This window comes from Phalacrocorax aristotelis, chromosome 1 (genome assembly GCF_949628215.1).
Source record: "Phalacrocorax aristotelis chromosome 1, bGulAri2.1, whole genome shotgun sequence".
NCBI lineage: Eukaryota > Metazoa > Chordata > Aves > Suliformes > Phalacrocoracidae > Phalacrocorax > Phalacrocorax aristotelis.
This window is the reverse complement of record NC_134276.1, coordinates 131,373,302-131,391,002: the sequence shown is the minus strand read 5'-3', so window position 1 is coordinate 131,391,002 and position 17,701 is coordinate 131,373,302. Positions and strand designations below refer to the sequence as shown.

The 17,701-nt window shown below is 41.4% G+C and overlaps 1 protein-coding gene across 3 annotated transcripts in view; it reads left to right on the top strand.

The window, feature by feature from the left end:
* The first annotated feature begins 8,087 nt into the window (after window positions 1–8,087).
* The window catches only part of SPAG17 (sperm associated antigen 17), a 116,041-nt gene continuing 106,427 nt past the window's right edge, over window positions 8,088–17,701 (top strand). For 2 of the 3 annotated variants that reach the window (XR_012662837.1, XM_075107723.1), the window contains exons 1-3: window positions 8,090–8,507; window positions 17,093–17,233; window positions 17,634–17,693. Coding sequence is in view for 2 of the 3 variants with exons in the window: in XM_075107723.1 (XP_074963824.1) it covers window positions 8,412–8,507; window positions 17,093–17,233; window positions 17,634–17,693 (297 nt within the window). In the remaining variant the exon portion in view is untranslated. Of the gene's footprint in view, window positions 8,508–17,092; window positions 17,234–17,633; window positions 17,694–17,701 lie in introns of all 3 variants that reach the window. The other variant, XM_075107714.1, reaches the window with a different exon arrangement.

Sequence of the window (17,701 nt, the reverse complement as noted above, 5' to 3'; positions counted from 1 at the left end):
TATGAGCCAGGTACATAAGCTCAGATCGTTCAAGGTATCTGGGGAGCTAACTGCCTACAGATCTGGGCCTCAGCCTGTTGTTCGAAGCATCTAGAATTACTTGAACTCTGATGGCAAGGTCTGAATGAGGTAAGTGTTGAACTTTAGTAGTCAATTTTTTCCTTGCTTCAGAACTGATCAGCTTTTCCCACAGCTAGCTTACTGCCCCAAAATAACAGCAACATATTTGCACCAGCCTGGAATCCCAAGCACTGAGCTCTAAAAAGGAACATAAAGTGCTGATTGAACCTTTTGTGAAAAAGCTACGTTATGATCTCCGAAATAAAATTCCATCACCTCCGAAATGAAAACTACCCTAGAAGTGATTCATTTTCAGAGTAGCCTTTTAATACACTCAAACTCTCACACTTCTTGGTGGCATAGCTCTGTCTTTCTAGTGTTGTCCAAACATCATTAGACCAGAAGACGGCCTTTCAATTTCAATTTCAGTTCATTAATTTTCTGTCCTGGAAAGCAATAGTTGGTGTTGCAAAATCCAAAAAAAGTTCAAATAAATCTTGCAAATGTCAGACTTTTGTATAACAGGGAACCAGACAAGTTGCACTTCATTGATCCATGCTGGCAGTAACGACACTCAAAGTTTACTGTCGGGAGTTTGCAGTAAAAATAACTAATTCATCAGTGCTTTCTTTAAATTGTTATTGCTTAGTCATCATAGGATTTTGTGGGATGACGAAGAAAAGCAAAGATAATTCAAGGCAAATGGAAGATGATGTGTTCACCAAAAAAAGCTTTCTGTTGGCATTTAACATGTATTTTAAAGAAAGCTAAGAAATCCTGTTTTCTTTCATTTTGCTCCCAGTCTTACTTTGTCATACCTGATGACAGACAGTCACAACGCTTTATGAAGTTTGTGTACTCAGAATATATGTGTGTAGAGAAGAACTAGGGTTTAGACACCACAGCCGGTACGTTGGGGCAAACTGCTGAGCTCATCTGTTTATGTCAAATCTCTCCACATTATTTGCAAATGCTGACTAGTACCACTCTTATAAATCACTAGATACAAAACAAGCATTAAGGATGGCATGATCTGAAAACACTGGCACAGGCAGGCCAATACAGTGGGAGCATGGCCAGATTTTAACTAATATTGACCCTTTTCCATTGATGGCCCTCAGCGTCTTGCAACCCTGCCACAGTAAACGTTTTGCTTTGTCTGAAGTAATGAGATGGAGAGAGGTGGAAAAGGCCTGGTTTTCATTCTGAGTCATGTTAATGTGAATTAAGGAATTTGGCTGATGGGAATTAGTGCTAATACAGTTTGTTAACTAAGAAAAGTGCTAATTTGAAATCCTTTTAAATTTGATCTGTGTAATGATGTAATGTAAACACTTCTTGCTGCATTTTATTTGCTTAAAGGTTAGTGAACTCAAATGAATGGGTGGTCATGGCAGAAGCTGTACTATATTGATGATAAGGTGCTACCAATTGTCCTTTGCAACTTCTACTTATTACACAACACCTGTCAGTAGTAAGTGGAGCTTTTACATTAAAGCAGATGAGAGCATCTGATAGGGATGAAAATATTTTTTACCCTTCCTAAAATTATGTCATTTGCTCTTTAAATCTGCAGTGTCCACCTGAAGAAGCTGAGGAATAATACACTGTTCCAGACAATTCCACAAAGGTAAGCTACCTTTCATAATAACTTCCACCTCTCCCTTATCTCAGTAGAAGGGTGCGAGATGAGGCCCTGGCAGGCAGAGACTGCTCATAGCCTGCTCATCCCCATCACCTGGTTTTCACTGTGCTTTTCCTAATAATAGCTGAGGCTACAGCACTTGCAGGGGGCTAAATCCTGATGTCCTCAGGAATAATTAAACTTTCAAATTATTTAGGTTTCTGTAGGATGGCTGGCCAAATTACAGGTTCTGAACTCAACTCATTAACTACTGCCGTATGTGGCCTTCCCATATTCTTTTATTTCATATGTCATCTGGGAAATGGCGGTGGTGGTGTGTTCAATGAAGTGCAAGGAAGGAGTCACTCCAGCACAGCTGATGAGGAAGAGGACCACATATGCATAAATACTTTTGTTGGAGCACCATGCCAGGAGCTGACTGGGGGTCGGAGCGGGCTTGGCAGGTATCATGATCCCATGGACCAGCTGCATCTAGAAGCAAGGGCTGGCAGGAGAGAGGTGCTGGTCCTTCAGATGTGAGAGATCTCCTCCTCCTCCTGCTGCTGCTGGGAGATGCTGGCTTTGAGGCCTTGTAGTGCCACAGTCTGCTGACCCAGGCAGGGCTATGTGCTGGCCAGAGGGAAGTATTTCAGGGTATTGGGGTCCAGCTCGAATTTTGGAGGTGCAGAATGAGAAAAGCTTGTGAATTAGTAGGAATGGTGCAGGTGGGAAAGCAAGAGGTGTAGGATGCTGCTCTGGTCTGAGGCAAGGCGACTATTAGTTAGCCTTCAGGTTTACAGAAGAATAAATGGTTTAGTGGATGATAGGGTAAGGGATGACAGTGTTTTGGGATACAGTCCTAGAACTGGGAAGTTTAATTGTGGCTGTTCTCTAAAGCAGATTTTAGGCACAAGTATGACCAAGAGAGACAGGTGCCAAAATATGGCAGGAAATAGCCATTATTACTCCATGTACTTCTTTCCAAAACCTACTCATTGAACTAGATACTGGGGAGTATATGTGCTCAGAGAAACAGATTGGAAAGAAAGGAAGGGGAATTAAAGTTGAAGCAACAGTTACAGAATAGCATATATTGTTGCAATTTAGTTATTCTGCAATTAGACATTACCTCCAGAAAATTCAGTTAAAAACCGTCCAAGTATGAGTTCACAGAATTAGGACACCCAGGCCAAAGAAGTATGGTTCTAGCCACTTACTAATTTACCATTTAATGGCAATTTATTACCATTACTCCAATCCTAGTTCAGATTGCATGCATTTTTATAAATAACCTCCTCTCCTTTAAAAAAAAAATAAACAAACCCACCATATCTTTCCACCACTACTTATTAATATTTTCAGTGCAAATTCTGGCATACATCTCAGGCCTGTTTACCCTCCATGGTGTTAACGTTTGGTTTTAATGGATTGGAAACACTTTTATTTTTGCACCAGTAATGGTATAATGTTTCAAATTCCACTTATTTAGGCTTTGCTTTGTTTGGCTGTTGAGACAGGTTGGTGGTTAGTGCTCAGCACTACTGTGTAAGACTCCCTTTCTTGATGGTGGCAGGAGTGAGGAGGGCTGCAGAAGCACATCTACATGGAGAACCCTCTAACCTTAGAGAAACTATTCCTTTTGTGCCAGAAAAAAGCAGACAATGATAGAGGATTTGAAAGTGCAGGAGAATGGGGTGGGGAGTTTGGCTTCCTGCAAGGGTGGGAAATGTTTTCTTTGGATTTATTTCTTCAGGGAAAAGAATAAAGCCCTGTGATCTGTTTTGGAAAGGCGTAGGAATAAAGCCTGAGATATCTGAAATTGGACTTTTTTGCTGACTGGCAGCACTGAACTGCTTCCAAAATTCAGTTACCTAGAGACAGTAGATCTACAATACCAAATGCAGAGGGAGTCTTCCTTTAAAGAGGCTGTTGCACAGCATCCAGCTGGAATTTGGAAGTCACTTTACTGACAGATGATAATGGATTTCATTTTGAGCTTTGCCAGGAATCCTTATACCATTTGCTATAGAGAGGAAAAGGCATTCTCCTCGCACATGCATGCACGTGGGAGAGAGCAGGCTATGAGAGCATCTTTTCCAAAATTAAATGCAGGGCCTTGTAAGTTTGGAGTTTGGTGTGTCCCCCCCCCCAGTAAAACAAAGTTGGTAAAAGACTACATGATCCCTGAGGTCCCTTCCAACCTGTGATTCTGTGTGTGTGTGAAGACTCTTAAATGTAGACTTATTTGTATGTATAAAGGAAGTTTGATCTGTTCTGTGTGTTACACTTGTGATAAACAACATAGGCTACATATATTTCTAACTCAGCTTGACGAGAAATATTAAAGTGAAGAAGAAACAATGACCGGCCAGGCCAACACTAGATGCTAGAGCCAGAGGGAGAAAGGACTATCTACAACTTGCTTTGTTTTTGGCCACATTATTAGACTGATAGGCTTAAATAGGTTAGGTCTATTGATTTGTGCCTATAGTGGCCCAGCATCAGAGGGCAGGCCTTGCCATGTATGTGACAGATGGACTTGGCTGAATTGTACTGTCTTTACAGTTTAGCTATTCCTTCTCTCTCTAACCATCCTTGCATGTTCTCACAGTTCAGCAAGCATCTAGCGACCCTTATGTTATTAGGAAGGCCCATTACAATTTGAGGAGGAGAGCTGATTTTATGGTTTCATTATGGTTAGAACTTGGTCTAATTAAGAAAATATTGATCTTTGGCACTAGAAAAATTATAAGCGCACAATTCCACATCAACAAGGAGAGCGCATTAATATATTTATGCTTAGCTTAACCTTTGTCCCTTTCAGGGCACACACACTTATGATTTACTGATAAAGAAATACACTTTCTAGATCCTAAAGCCAAGACAGATATTTGGTCCGCATCCACGAAGCCAATGCAGTCCATGTGGGAAGCTTTATGCAAATTATATAAACAAATTTAGAGACTGAGAACTAAATTATAAGGAATCGTTTGGTGGCCAGAGCAGCAACTGTGGGCAAAGACCTCCTACATCCAGCCTGGTATGTGAGAGTTCAGGGAGGCTGTGGGAACACATGCCATAGCTGCCAAATCTGTGTAACTGGTGAGACGGTTGTGTTGTGGGGGTTTGCAAACTTCAGGCAAAAGCTGTTCCCAGCCCAGATGCTGCAGTGCTAGAAACTGCAAAGGAAAGCAAAGTGAGTTTTATGTTCTTCGCCTTCTTCCTTTGTGAGGGGAAAAAGGACTGGACAGTGTTCTCTTAAAACAAACAAACAAAAAGTACACTTTTTTTTAAAGACCTTTCTTCTTTTAGAAATACAAGGAATATGAAGGACTGTTTTCCTTAGCAGTGCTGAAGGCTGTGTTAGCTGTTCTAGACAACCTTCTGGAAAGTTTTCTAAAACGGAAACAGCTTTCTGAAGCCATAATTCAGGAAGCCTCCCCATTTAAGAAACATTTAAATCTTATGAAAACAATATAAAGCAATTAAATGTGTTCTTAAGGACTCAAGCAAAGAGGACTCTTTGCTCACTTCTCAACTGAAGGCAAGAAGTTGATGGTTCTTACTGAAAAGATCATTTTTTCCAAATATTTGTCAAGCATTTAAAATAAGTATTAAAAAAAAAAAAAAAAAAAAAAGGGAAGCACTATTAAAATTAATTCCCCTCTCAGTCAATCCAGCTTTAATCATTTAAGATCTAAACCCTTTACTGGTTCTTTAGTCATCTGTAGTCTTTCAGGAAATATCAAGTAGAGAAGACATGACTTTTACAACTAGTAATGCCTTTCCACTCCCCACACTTTACTGGAGAGCAAGTAAGCGCAAATGTTCTTTAAGTCACCCTACAATAAAAGGCAACCAATGTTTCTTCTTCCCGAAGGAGGTAAAGAGTATACCTAATTTTTAAATATTCCTTCTATATTTTTATTAAAAACGTGGACACAGGAACATGTTATTGCATCTAGCTACTCTGCAGTATTAACCACACACACTTTCTTACCCTGCTCTGTAAATTCGGAATACACAGGGTTGTTAACCCTTCTCCCAGGGAAGGGCAAGCTGCCTTTTAATTACACAGACTATTATTAGAATTGGAAGTGTATTGTAAATTCGTGGCTTTGGTTACTCCGCTCTCATTTGTTCATGTATTCACACACTATGTTTTCTAATAAGCCAGAAAATAAAAAGCTGACTTTATGATTTTCTGGTTGCCAGTCTCCCTGAAAACCTAACCATAAATATTCTTGTCACTAATAGTGGACACAGTTTCACTACATGGAAATGTCAGGCTTAGATGCACGCAATCCCTTTTTTTGTGCAGAAGATACCCCAGACCGTGTATTGTCTGTCTGGAGCCTTAATTTGCCTGTTCTTCTCACCTGTGGCTTATCAATATAGTTAAATTACATTCATTTCTGGTAATACAAGTTTTAAGATTGCAGCAACTTCATCTTTTAGTTCTCAGAAGGAAGCTGGAGGTTTTCAGATGGCTCGGAGACAACTGGGTGTTTTGTAGTCCAGGCCATTTGGAGGAAACAAAGGCTGTAGTTTCCCAATATTTTTTATTTGCCTCTTTTGTCTGTTGGAGGATTTAACCGAGAAGGTTTCAAGTGATGTGGTTTACAGCTTGGCCTACAAGCATCTTTGGCAGCATAACCGAATGGACATGGACAAGCATCCAAACAGAAGACATCTTTAGCTGACTTCACTACTGGAGTACCTATTCTAGAACTATACGCTAGGGCCCTTTGTAATAGGGAATAAATACAATTTATTTCTCTCTTTTGTTCGGGAGAGTGGTGGAGGTAATTTTAAATGAACTGCTATAAGCTCCCAGTGATCTGCAGTCCTACTTCAGCTTGACTCACTATTTGCTGCAACATCCAACAACAATAAACAGCAAGTTATCTAGATTCGTTTACCAAGACAGTTAAGCAGCAGAACAAAACAATTTCCTTCAGATAATCGTTATTTATCGAAGCAAACACACAACAGATATAAACAGGCCAGTTCATAGTTCTCACAGCTACTGTTCATGTACTCAGAGCTGTTTGTATGCTGACATCAGTCTTGCTGGTTCTCAACCTTCCGAACAACTCTGAGCATAAAGATCCAGGTGTGGGCATAATTAAGCAGTTGTCATCTCCCATGGACATCATGGTGGTGCATATTTCCAGCCATACCATCAGGACCTGGGTACACAACCTTCTCCCATCGGTCTTCCTGAAAAATCAGAAGGGTGGTTCATAAGGATGTCTGGCACCATTATCTGTGCTTTCTGCCCCATACCTCTGTCCTGTTCTGCATCAACTGCTGATCCTGCCCCGTTCCTCGTTCTCATACCCTGTCAGTGCACCTTAGCAGGCACAGGCTGCGTACCCAAAACTTTAATGAAGAACAAGGGTATAGTGGGAATGTCACACTGCCTGTTTCTGTGAACAATTGAAGTCTGATTTTTTTTTTCTGGGCAACAAAAGAAAACCTCAAAAAGAGAAAAATGGACACCAGCCAAGAAACAGGGTGGGGGAAAATATTTATGGATGTTGGCAAATCTACTGTGCCGCTTTCCCATGTTATAAACTACATCACTGTCTGCAAACCCAGGGAAGATACCCTTCTGCAAACTAAGATGATATGAGGCTTGCCTGTCACCTCCCCTATGAACGTAAATTCCTTCTTCTCTACTAAAACCGTGTAAGTAAAGGTGTTTTATTGAGCACGTACGCTAGGTCAGTATCATCCCAGAATGAAATCCTGACTAAAGCAATAATGTGCTGCACAGCAGGGCTTTAAGGCTCCGACAAAATTAAAATAAAGACTTGGAGGCTCTGAGCAATCCTAGTCGGTATAACGGGGTGGGGGAAGGGCAGCATGTGGTTTGGGATATTTTCACCAAATGTTAAATCACACAGAATATTTCACTCGTCTCCAGTGTGAGATCACGACATGACTCCTCTGTAATGAATTCTTTATCTTGGCAGCTCTCCTGCTTTCTCCCAACTGTGCCTCCCTTTCCTCTTCTGGTCCCAGTGCTGTAACATATGGTAGTATTTGGAGAGTGATTTCGGCCTGGGAGCAGGCCTGGCTGCCCACACCTGTGCGCTCCCCGTCTCGCTGCTCCGCAGGCGGCCGCACTCAGGTCACACTCCAGCACCACGGCATGAGCTCACGCCTTCGCCCTCCTCCCCGGGCACACCGAGAGCTGCCGACGGGATGGTTTCATGCAGCCCTTTGGATGTGACATTGGATTTGGTGTCTATGTGACCACGTGCGGCCCACTGCCGTGCCCCCCCCCAAACGCCCGAAGCACTCCTGTGCGGCCTCCGCGAAGCCTCTCCTTTGGGCAGCGGGTTCCACGTGGCGTCTGCAGCTGCCCACCCGTGTCGCAAAGGATGCGAAGCGGCTGACCGGCAGCAAACAACGCGCCTGCCCACTGGCTGGAAGCCCCATTAGCGCGCTCCGGCAGCGGCTTGGCGAGGCGGCCGCCGTCGGCCCGGGAGGGGCCCGGGCGGGACACGCACACCCAGCCCTACCGAGCACGGCGGCTCCGCTGGTGGGCACAGACGCCCCCTCCCCGGCGGAGGGGCCCGGCCGCTGCCCTCGGGAGGGAAGCACGTATCACACGAGCCGGCCGCCGCCGCCGCCCCGCCGGTTGGGGCGGTCGGATGGCGTCACCCCGCAGGAGCCGGTCGCCACGGCGACGCGTGGAGGCCTTGCCCGCGCCGCCATGGGCCCGAAGCGGCCTAAGACCGGCGGGGTCGCCTCCACGGGTGCTGCGGCCAAGAGCTGGGAGGCCGCGCTGGTGTCCGCCCACCTCGAGGAGGTGAAGGCCGCCGAGGGGCCGGGCCGGGCCAGGGCGGGCAGGGGCCGCCCGGGGAGCAGCGGGGTGGGCGGGCGCCGCTACCTGGGGACGCGGGGCACCGGGCCCGAAGCCGCCCTCGCCGCTCCTCTGTGGGGCTGTGGCACTGTCCTTGCTGGGGCCTTCCGCGGGGTCCCCACGGTCGCCGGTGGATCGTCCCGACGTGGCGCGGAGCTGCTTCCCCCCCTCCCCCCCGGCACCGAGCAGCAGCCCAGCGGGTTACTTGCTTTTCCTCCTCGGCACTTTTCTGGTGCTCTGGGTGCCAAGTTTTGGCTCGGAGTGAACTTTTTATAAACTGCTGAACAACGAGGTTTGATGGAGGTGCTGACACAGCATTAACTGTAGCGTTGAAAATGTGAGGCTGTAATTTTCCTGCTTGAGTGTGTGCAGCTAAAGGCACTTTTTTCCTTCTCCCCTGCCCCCCCCCCCCCCTTTTATAGCGTGTGAGGATCTAAAGGCGTATTTAGGTTTCCAGGTTCTGTGTAAGCAGTGTAATTCTAATAAATCTTGACTTGCAAGAGAGAATTTGGTTTCAAAATAGCATAGTAGTTTAGCAAACAATAATATTTATCTAGCATGTGTTTATCTAGCGCTGCTTCTGCAAGTGAGACAAATGACTTCGACGGCTTCTTTGTTTGGTGGGTTGCTGTTGTGCTCTATTAAAAAACCGAGCGTGTTTGTTGTTGTTGCTGCTGTGTTCTGGGTTTGTTTTGGGGTTTTTGGTTTTTTTTTGTTTGTTCGTTTTGTTTTTTTTTTTTACGTGCTAGCAGTTCTGGTTAAGTATGAGGACTTTTGAATTCAGGAGGAGGCTTTTAAACTGGCTAATCAGTTTTCAAAAAAATGCCACAGATGTCCAAAAATCTCTGAAATACTTACTTGCTTTTACTTTTATTTGGTAGTAACCATATAGTACACATTTAGCCAAACAAAATCGTTTTGAAGTAAGCTGCTCCGCTAAGGCTGTTGTTTCCTATTTTTCCCTAGAACTTCAGTTTTTCAGTAGAGTTCAAAGGTGCTTGAGCTCTTTCTTGCTTGTGAAACTCATCCCTACTCTAGGAGAACCTCCTGTGAAGCATGAGAAGGGGGTGGAGGTTCAATCTCCATCACCTACTCAATTCCCGACCTTTCTCCTGAGCTTACTAGCAAGGTGCCAATTAGTGATTTTATTTTTTTTATAGCGGTGTTTATTGTGGTTGTGGATATTGTCCAGTGAATTCACTGAACAAAGTGCTTTGTTTGCTCTGCTGCTTCTATGTTTAATTTATTACATTTTTTTAAATGCAAACTATTGTATTGAAGTATTTTAAAAAGTAGGAAAAAATGCTCAAAATTTGGGAAATTACAGAATTAATATCATTCAAGACCACACATTGAGGCAGATGGAAGGAAGTGTTGAATACATTAACTGACTGTGGCAAGAATTCTGTAGGAAAAATACGTGATCGCCTAATTAATGATTATTGTAATGCCTATACCCATGGGGACTGCATTAAGATTCCTTGGTTCCTTAATTCTGGTATTGTCCAACCATTTTCTGTTCCAGTTAAGCTAATTCTACTTTCTCTGTCTCACTGTTAGTAGGCAGAGCCTTGGGAACACAGGAAAAACTGTCTCCCTGCTGTGGTCAGCTTGAACTCAGGCTTTTGTGATGCTGGGCAGCCACTGAAATGTCTTATTGCAGGAAAATTTACTCAGCTCTTACAGTCATGGGCAGGAGCATACTTAGTGCAAAACTGTCAAATGCCAGCAAATCTCTTCTGGGCATGTGTGAATCAAGATTCATCAAGTTATGGCCAAATGTGGGTACACATAATGTAAATAAACATGCTCTGTAAAAGCACATCTTTGACACAAGTATGGCTGTGCTGCCAAATTTTAGTTCCTTCCTCTCAAACACGGCGGGAATTGAATGTCTTAATTACTTTATCACATAGGGTTTTTTTATTAAAGGATAAAAATTATTTTTAAAAGTCAAATCTCATTCTGCAAATAGTCTAACCACAATATCCTCCCTGCTCCCCCCACGCAAGATTTAAACTCGAATATACTGAAAGCAGCCTGTAAAAGAGAGTGTTGATCAACTTTGTCACCAGACATACTGCACAAAATTATTTCTTACTCTTCCTCAATATTGTATATGATATACCATATGAATCTGAAGTGATTTGGGAGATGACAGGAACTCCTATCAATGAAAAAAATTTCTCTCCGTGTAGTTATTAGAGAATATGCTTTCCCTTTAGTGGAGTCTAAGGGAATTTACTAGAACTGGTTTTAAATTGAACCAGATAGACTGAGCAATGAAATTTCACATTTTAATGTGTGTTTATGGCTTACAATATTTTATTAGTCTGATCTATGAAAAGGAGTTATTTTACCAGTGGTGGTAAGATTTTATGGACGGGTATGCTAACTAAAATATGATTTAAATGATATTTACTAACCAAATAATTGCTTTTACTAAATGCACTGTGAAAACTGGCAAACAGACAACTTAAAAATACGTACAGAGGAAATATGGATATTGCAGAGCCTCACATTATAGTTCATGTACTTTTTTTCTTTCTAATGTGCTATGCAGGCGAACATGGAGCTGCATGTTGTATTTGCCTTCAGATATTTGTCAAGGTATTTTGGCTGGATTCACTACGGAGCTAAATTACAAAATATAAATTAAGATTCTTAGTTAGTTTTAAACTTTGCATGCTTTAAGTAGTTACAAGGCATTATTTGCTAAGGCAAAGGTAAATTCTGGGCAAATACAGCCCTGAATTGAAATAATAATTTTAATAATTGTAATGTATTTTATCTTTGTTATTAGCTAGTATAACTAAGGATAGCAACTGGAAGCCACATTCTGCTCTGACTTTCCATCAGTATGGTTTCTCTCATTCTACTGGCATTTTATGGCCTGAAAATTGAACTGAAATTAAAGCCTGTAAAACCATTTAAAATGTTCTGAATCGGATGGCTCCACTTTTGATTACTATTCATACTGCTTCCTCTTTGGAGAGGAATTAACTGTCAGTTGAATTTTGATACTCTTTCACCTGTCCAGATCATACAGTAAAAGCTCAGGCTCCTAAAATCAGAATCCATTAGTAATATAGGCATGTGTCAATCAGCAGATAAGGCAAGTGGACTTACAGATTTCTTAGCAGTGATGCCCTACACAGTCACTACATTAGGGCTACAAAATTGCTGATGAGCAACCTTTCCCAGTAATGCCAGCTATATTTACTGGTTTACAAGCTCCCCCATTGTTAAAAGCAAAGAATGCTAGAGGTAATATTGCCCTAATAAATCTCATTATTTCTGAGGCAATACTTAAAAATCTGAGATAAAAGAACTCTTGCTGTTTGCTGCTGTGAAGTGTTTGGAGTTTAAGTTTCCAAATGTTTTTGTCAGCCATTACAGTAAGGTTTGAAATTGTGCTGTAATGAAATGAACCTACTGGTTGTGGCCCTAAGGGGGGGGAAGCCCAAAAAACCACAAAACCCATTTAATACCACAAGAAAAAGTAAAGATGCAAAATGATAGATGCTTAGGTTGCCTGGAAAGGGGGAGGGGTGAGGTGGCTGCTTGGTGCTTTTCCTGGCCAAAGAGATCTGGAAACTGGTACTGCAAAAATAAACAATATACATGACTTTTTCAAATGTATTCTCTAGAACAGCTGCCCTTTTGTGTCTAGGAAATGAAGCAGAGAAAACAAGATAAGCTTAAAAAGGAAACAAAATTTTGTGAGCTAGGTCTGCTTTTTTCTTCAGTGTGAATTGAAGTTAGAGATTTATTTTTTTTTTAACATACCTATGCTATTCCAGGACCACTGTGACAAATAAGGTGTGTAGGCTATGTGTACTGTTTTTTAACGGTTAGAAAAAAATCACGGGGATGTACAGAGGGACACAATGGAGGCTTGAGAACAAGATCAGGAGATGATGAGACACCTGTGTTTTGTGAAAACAAGGATTTTGGAAAACTGCTAGCTGCTTACATGGAGCTTTCAGAGTTAGGTGGATCTTGCTAGAATTGGAGCCTCTTCACCTGAGGGACATACAGGCTTCCCATGTAGATGGTTATTTCTAACACTGGAAGAGACTTTGGTGCATTTCAACCCTTGACATGGTCAAGAGTTATAAAATGGGGAGGGGAGAGGGACAACACACAGTGTCATTTGTGACAAGGATTGTCACTGGATGTTTTCCAGGGTACAGTGGTCTGGCCTCCTCTTAATTGGAGCTTGTTTCAGATTGTTAAAGGAGTATTCAGTTACCAGTGCCACATTTTCAGCTTCAATTTTTCTTTCATTCATGTTTGAACCAACATTGTTGATTCTGTGGGTTATCTACTCCCTGCATTTTTTTACCTTCTGCATTCTCAGTAAGTAGTGCTTGCATTACATTCTCAATGGCAGCCTCCCTAGACTGATTCCGTGCTTTTCCAGTAGTTATTTTTATGGTTTTCCTATCCTGTTCTTTAAGCTAGGAACCTCATTCGAGGTAGCCTTAGGGTCACTAATCTATCCTCTTTCAGATCCTTTCTCAGGTCTCACTTCTACAATAACATTTGAAAGAATTGAACTCAGTAGAGGAGCAGTTGTATATTGAGGGAGAAAATATTTTTAAAGTAACCATATACATTTTACTACTTCTCTCATTTTTATGCTGTGATTTTAGGTGGTGAGCTGTAGAAATAGGGTCTGTTTCTTCTCTGTCCTTTCAGTGCCTTGAACATTATGGATACTGTTACAGTATTGATAATGTAAGAGCAGTATTGCAAAAATAATAGATTTTTAAGGTCAGAAAAGAGCATAGTCAATTAAACACCTTAAACTATGTACTAACGCTGCATGTTTGCTGTCATTGACTTCAGTAGCTGTTCTCAGTGTTGAGCTTTTCTGAAAAATTAACTTTGAGGGCTTCAAAATTGGTCAGTCTGGAAATAGATGACATGCTACTAGTAACTCTCAGAATTCTGGATCATTGTTCCCTGTTAAAGTGCGTGTAGCTCTTTCTGGTATTTATCTAGCTCCAATTCCCAAGTATTGCACCTTTTTTTACAAAAGGAATATTTTTTTCTTCACTTCGCAGCTAGGGAAATAAGGGCTATCTCTAATCTGTTTAAATTTTTACACAAAAGACCTTGCGTAGAGTTGCATATACTTCTGTAGAATTGAGTTAGGTGGGGTTGTAATTTTCACTAGTTATCTTGTAGAGGGTCATTCCATGTGTCTTGTTTTTAATATATTAGCTAGTCTTTTGCTTATGCTATAAATCTTCTCATAGCTGTTCTGTGGAGAAACTTTTGCAGCTTGTTTCTTTGAAACAGAGGACTTGGGGAGGGAGAAGATGTGCCACACTGATGCCAAGGGTGTGTCTTTTGCTGAGGGCATACTTTTTTTCTGAGAATGTTTGTGTTTGGGTAAATTCTAAGTATTTTGAAAAATTCATTTTTCACAAGCAGGACCCTGATGTTTTGCTTTGGTGCTTTGTTACAGGCTGATGTGAAGGTGAGCACCACAGTGGAAATTAAGAAAATTCTCCTTCCATTGCTTTTAGTGCCTTCCCAGAGAATGCACAACTATCGTGAAGGAGGAAGTCTTATTGTTCAAAGTGCCTGGGAAGTATTAGAGAGGGTAGACGATAAGGATTTGGAGAAGGAATCTGAGGATGGAGAAAGCTGGAAATGGGATCAGATAATGAAATTAGGGACTAGCTGGACAAGGAGACTGAGGATGAAAGCAAGGGGAGCAAGTAATGGGTGTGGGAAGCATTAGGAGAAGTGGTAGAACTTAGATGAGGAACAGAGAGTTGCAATGGAACGAGAAGTGAGCTAGGGACAGTTGTGACCAAGGGGTGGAAAGATCAAGAAGAGGCAGGTCTGTGAGGAAGACAGGTTTGACAGACATCCTTGTTGCAGGATGATGATAATCAGTGCTAAGCAGTTGAATTTGTGGGCATCAAGGTATCAGCATGTATTAAGGAGGAACTGAAGAAGGCATAAGGTTTCGGGACTCTCTGGTGGAGATTTCTTTGCATATCTGAAGAACTGCAGGAAATTGTGGGAGCAGGCACTTTATTTCTGCTGCACCATGCTTCCCCTAGCATCTAGGTTAGAAGCTGACATTCCTGAGTCTTGCTCTTCTTGTGCTGTCAGCATCTGTCTATGAGACTTACTGGGCCTGTTCCCCTCTTTTGGTGGTCCTCACTGAAGAGGACAGTGTAGTGGTATCGGTCGCTTCATTAGCTCATGTTGCAGGTGGATGGTTGTTCTAAAGGCTCTGTCTCTGCTGGCAAGCCCTGGGAACACCGGGATACTGCCACGTGAGGGCATTTAAAGCTCAGTTCTAAAAGCCTAGAAAATTATGCATTGGCATGCTAGTACGGACATCTAAATGCTCTCAGTTCAAAGAACGGTAAAGTCTTTGTGTACAGCTCTTGGCAGCCATACAGTGATAACGTTACCCTGAATTCAGATTAACTGCAACTCCTGTGCACGTGATTTGATGATGACATTGGAATACCTAGCTCTTTCATAGTGCTGTGCACTGGTGGCTTTCTTTGCAACTTTAGGCAGGAGGAGGTATCATCCCCCATCCTCCCCCCAACTAGAAAGGGGAAAAAGAAATTCAGTATACTTGGTGCATTCCCCATACAGGCCATTGCTGCCACTGCTTCTTCATTGAGCAGTGCCTGCTGCCCTAGGTCAGCTGGACACTCTCCGCTCATAAATTCCTTCATGTTTGCATGTTCTTAAAGCATCAGTGTTATGCTTGCACTCTCTTGCATTCTGTAATTTTAAAAACTTAAGGTTCATTTTGTGCTGCTGTAAAACATCAAGGAAGTTTATGGTGTGTGGAACTATAGGGGCCCTTTTAGATTAGGAATCTGGTCTTTAGCTACTTGCAGTTTCAGAAGACTACAATTAGTGACCCAGGTGATCTTTCCATCTTTTTGTTTCTCTGAATAGTCTGTGGAAAAAAAAATGGGGCATGTATGTATAATCATGTCATGCCATATTCATGTGATGTTATGCTTTGTAACCTTAAGAGTATGACAAACTCTTTCCCTCCATGCAAGCATTTACTTGTTTGAAACTGACATGGGCTGTTGATTTCTCCCATCCCAAGTCATCAATTAGTCAAACTGCAAACATTTAGGTAGGCTTTTTTTTCAGCTAAGAGAGGGGAACAAGTGAAAAAGAGTACAGTAAAACTGGAAAAAGAAACTTCTCATTTTATCATTTATATCTAACTTTTTTTTGGAATGGTCCTTTCCCTCACTTTACCGACTCAGGTTTTGTTCCTCTTTTCCACAAGGATTTTGTATGTATTATACACACATGAAAATATTTCCATCAAAATCCTAAAGTTACCATCCTCTCCTAAATTTGTCTTTAAAATATTTCCCTGCTATGATACACACTGGACTGGTTTGTGACTCTGCTTCGCCTGGTCCTGATTAGTGTGACAGTGTCTTGGGACCACCTTGATCTTACTGAAGCTCTTTCCATACTTACCTTTATGCAGCTTTATTGATATCCTTGTAGTTTACACATGCAGATGTGCAATGAAAAAAAACAATTTGGTAATTCCTGAAGAGTGTACAGCACAACCATTGTAAGTGCTTATGGTTCAGGGACCACTGATGCTGATAGAGGATACTCTGGAGTGAGATGTAGATGTACTGGAGATAGCCACTTGCTTTGTGAAAGGGATTCTGGCACGTTAAAGCAGAAGAAATAGAAGAGTAACCAGTAAAAGTTGCTTAAATGACACCATTTTGAAGCTCTTGTGGATGTATATTGCTAAATAACGTGTTCCAATCTTCTCTTGTTCTGCATTTCTTTAATGCTGAAATCAGACGGGGTTTTTCCACAAAAATATGTGTATTTTAGTGCAAAAGTTTGAAAACTGCTTGCTTTTTTCATTTGTCAATACTGTAGTGAAATATAACTTGCCATTGATAAATACTTTTTCTTAGTTGAGAATATATATTGAAACTGTGTAAGAACCATGGTATGCTTAAATATACCCTCATAAAACATCATACAAATAATGCTACAATTTTCACAAAATAGTATCTGGGTATTAAGTAATTCTCAGGATGAGGAAGCTGAAATTTGTTTATCTTTTTTCTACAGCAAATAAAAACAATAATGCCTATATCCAATTCTGATAATATTTATATTCAACATTCATTTCTTGTTTGCATGCTGAACTGTCAAATCTGCAAATTACATTTAAAAGTTACTTTATCTTTGTGTGATGCTAATTGAGCGTTTGCCTGTGAGGAGGTTTGTATAGGTTGTTAGTAGGCATTTGTGTTTTCCATAGCATAATGCTGCCACCTGATGGCAGAAAGAATTGGGACAAAGTAGTATGTGCTTTTTCGGGTTGTATACAGTTTATTTCAGTATGGTTAATACAGTGCTGTTGAATATGTCTTAAAGGGAGAAGCCATCTCTACAGGATTACTCCTTGAAATGGCGGCGAAGTGCTTTTGTTTGCTTGTGTTTTAATACCTTGAATATTTTATTTTGGAAAGTAGGATCACTGGAAGCCTAGCATCGCTTTCGTTGTTGGGACCAAAATTGAGGATGAAATCCATACCAAGGCCCTGTCTCTTGCTGTGCAGGTGCCACAGCGGAAGCTCTTCAGTGTGGTTACATGTGAAGACATTTTCAGACAGGTATTCCAAGAATGGAACTTTTAAAAACAAACCAAACAAAACCTAGATCTCATTTCTAGATACTAACTTTTGGTCTGTGGTAACTACAGATTTTTTATTTAATTGAACTACTCTGTGGAAGCTTTAAAAATTACACTAATTCATAGGAGTTAAAAATGGAAAAAGAAAAGCTTACTGTATAAGCTGGTCTGCTTCCTAGAAATAGTGAGATTTTGTCACAGACTTTTCTTTGAGATGCTGATCACAAAAGTTCCCTCCCTAAGGTACAGGGGTACCATAAGATGATTCCTCACTATTTTGGAGTGAGTGTGAGTGTAGTGTTTTCAAAAGGGAGTAACAAGTAAAATAATCTGTGTAAACTTAAAATCTTCTCACAGTGGAATGCTTTATTTCCTTACAGATAAGAGAATCTGGAAATCAAAAGGGAAAAAAGGTTAAGGATGTGCCTATGTACTATGAGGTAGGTTA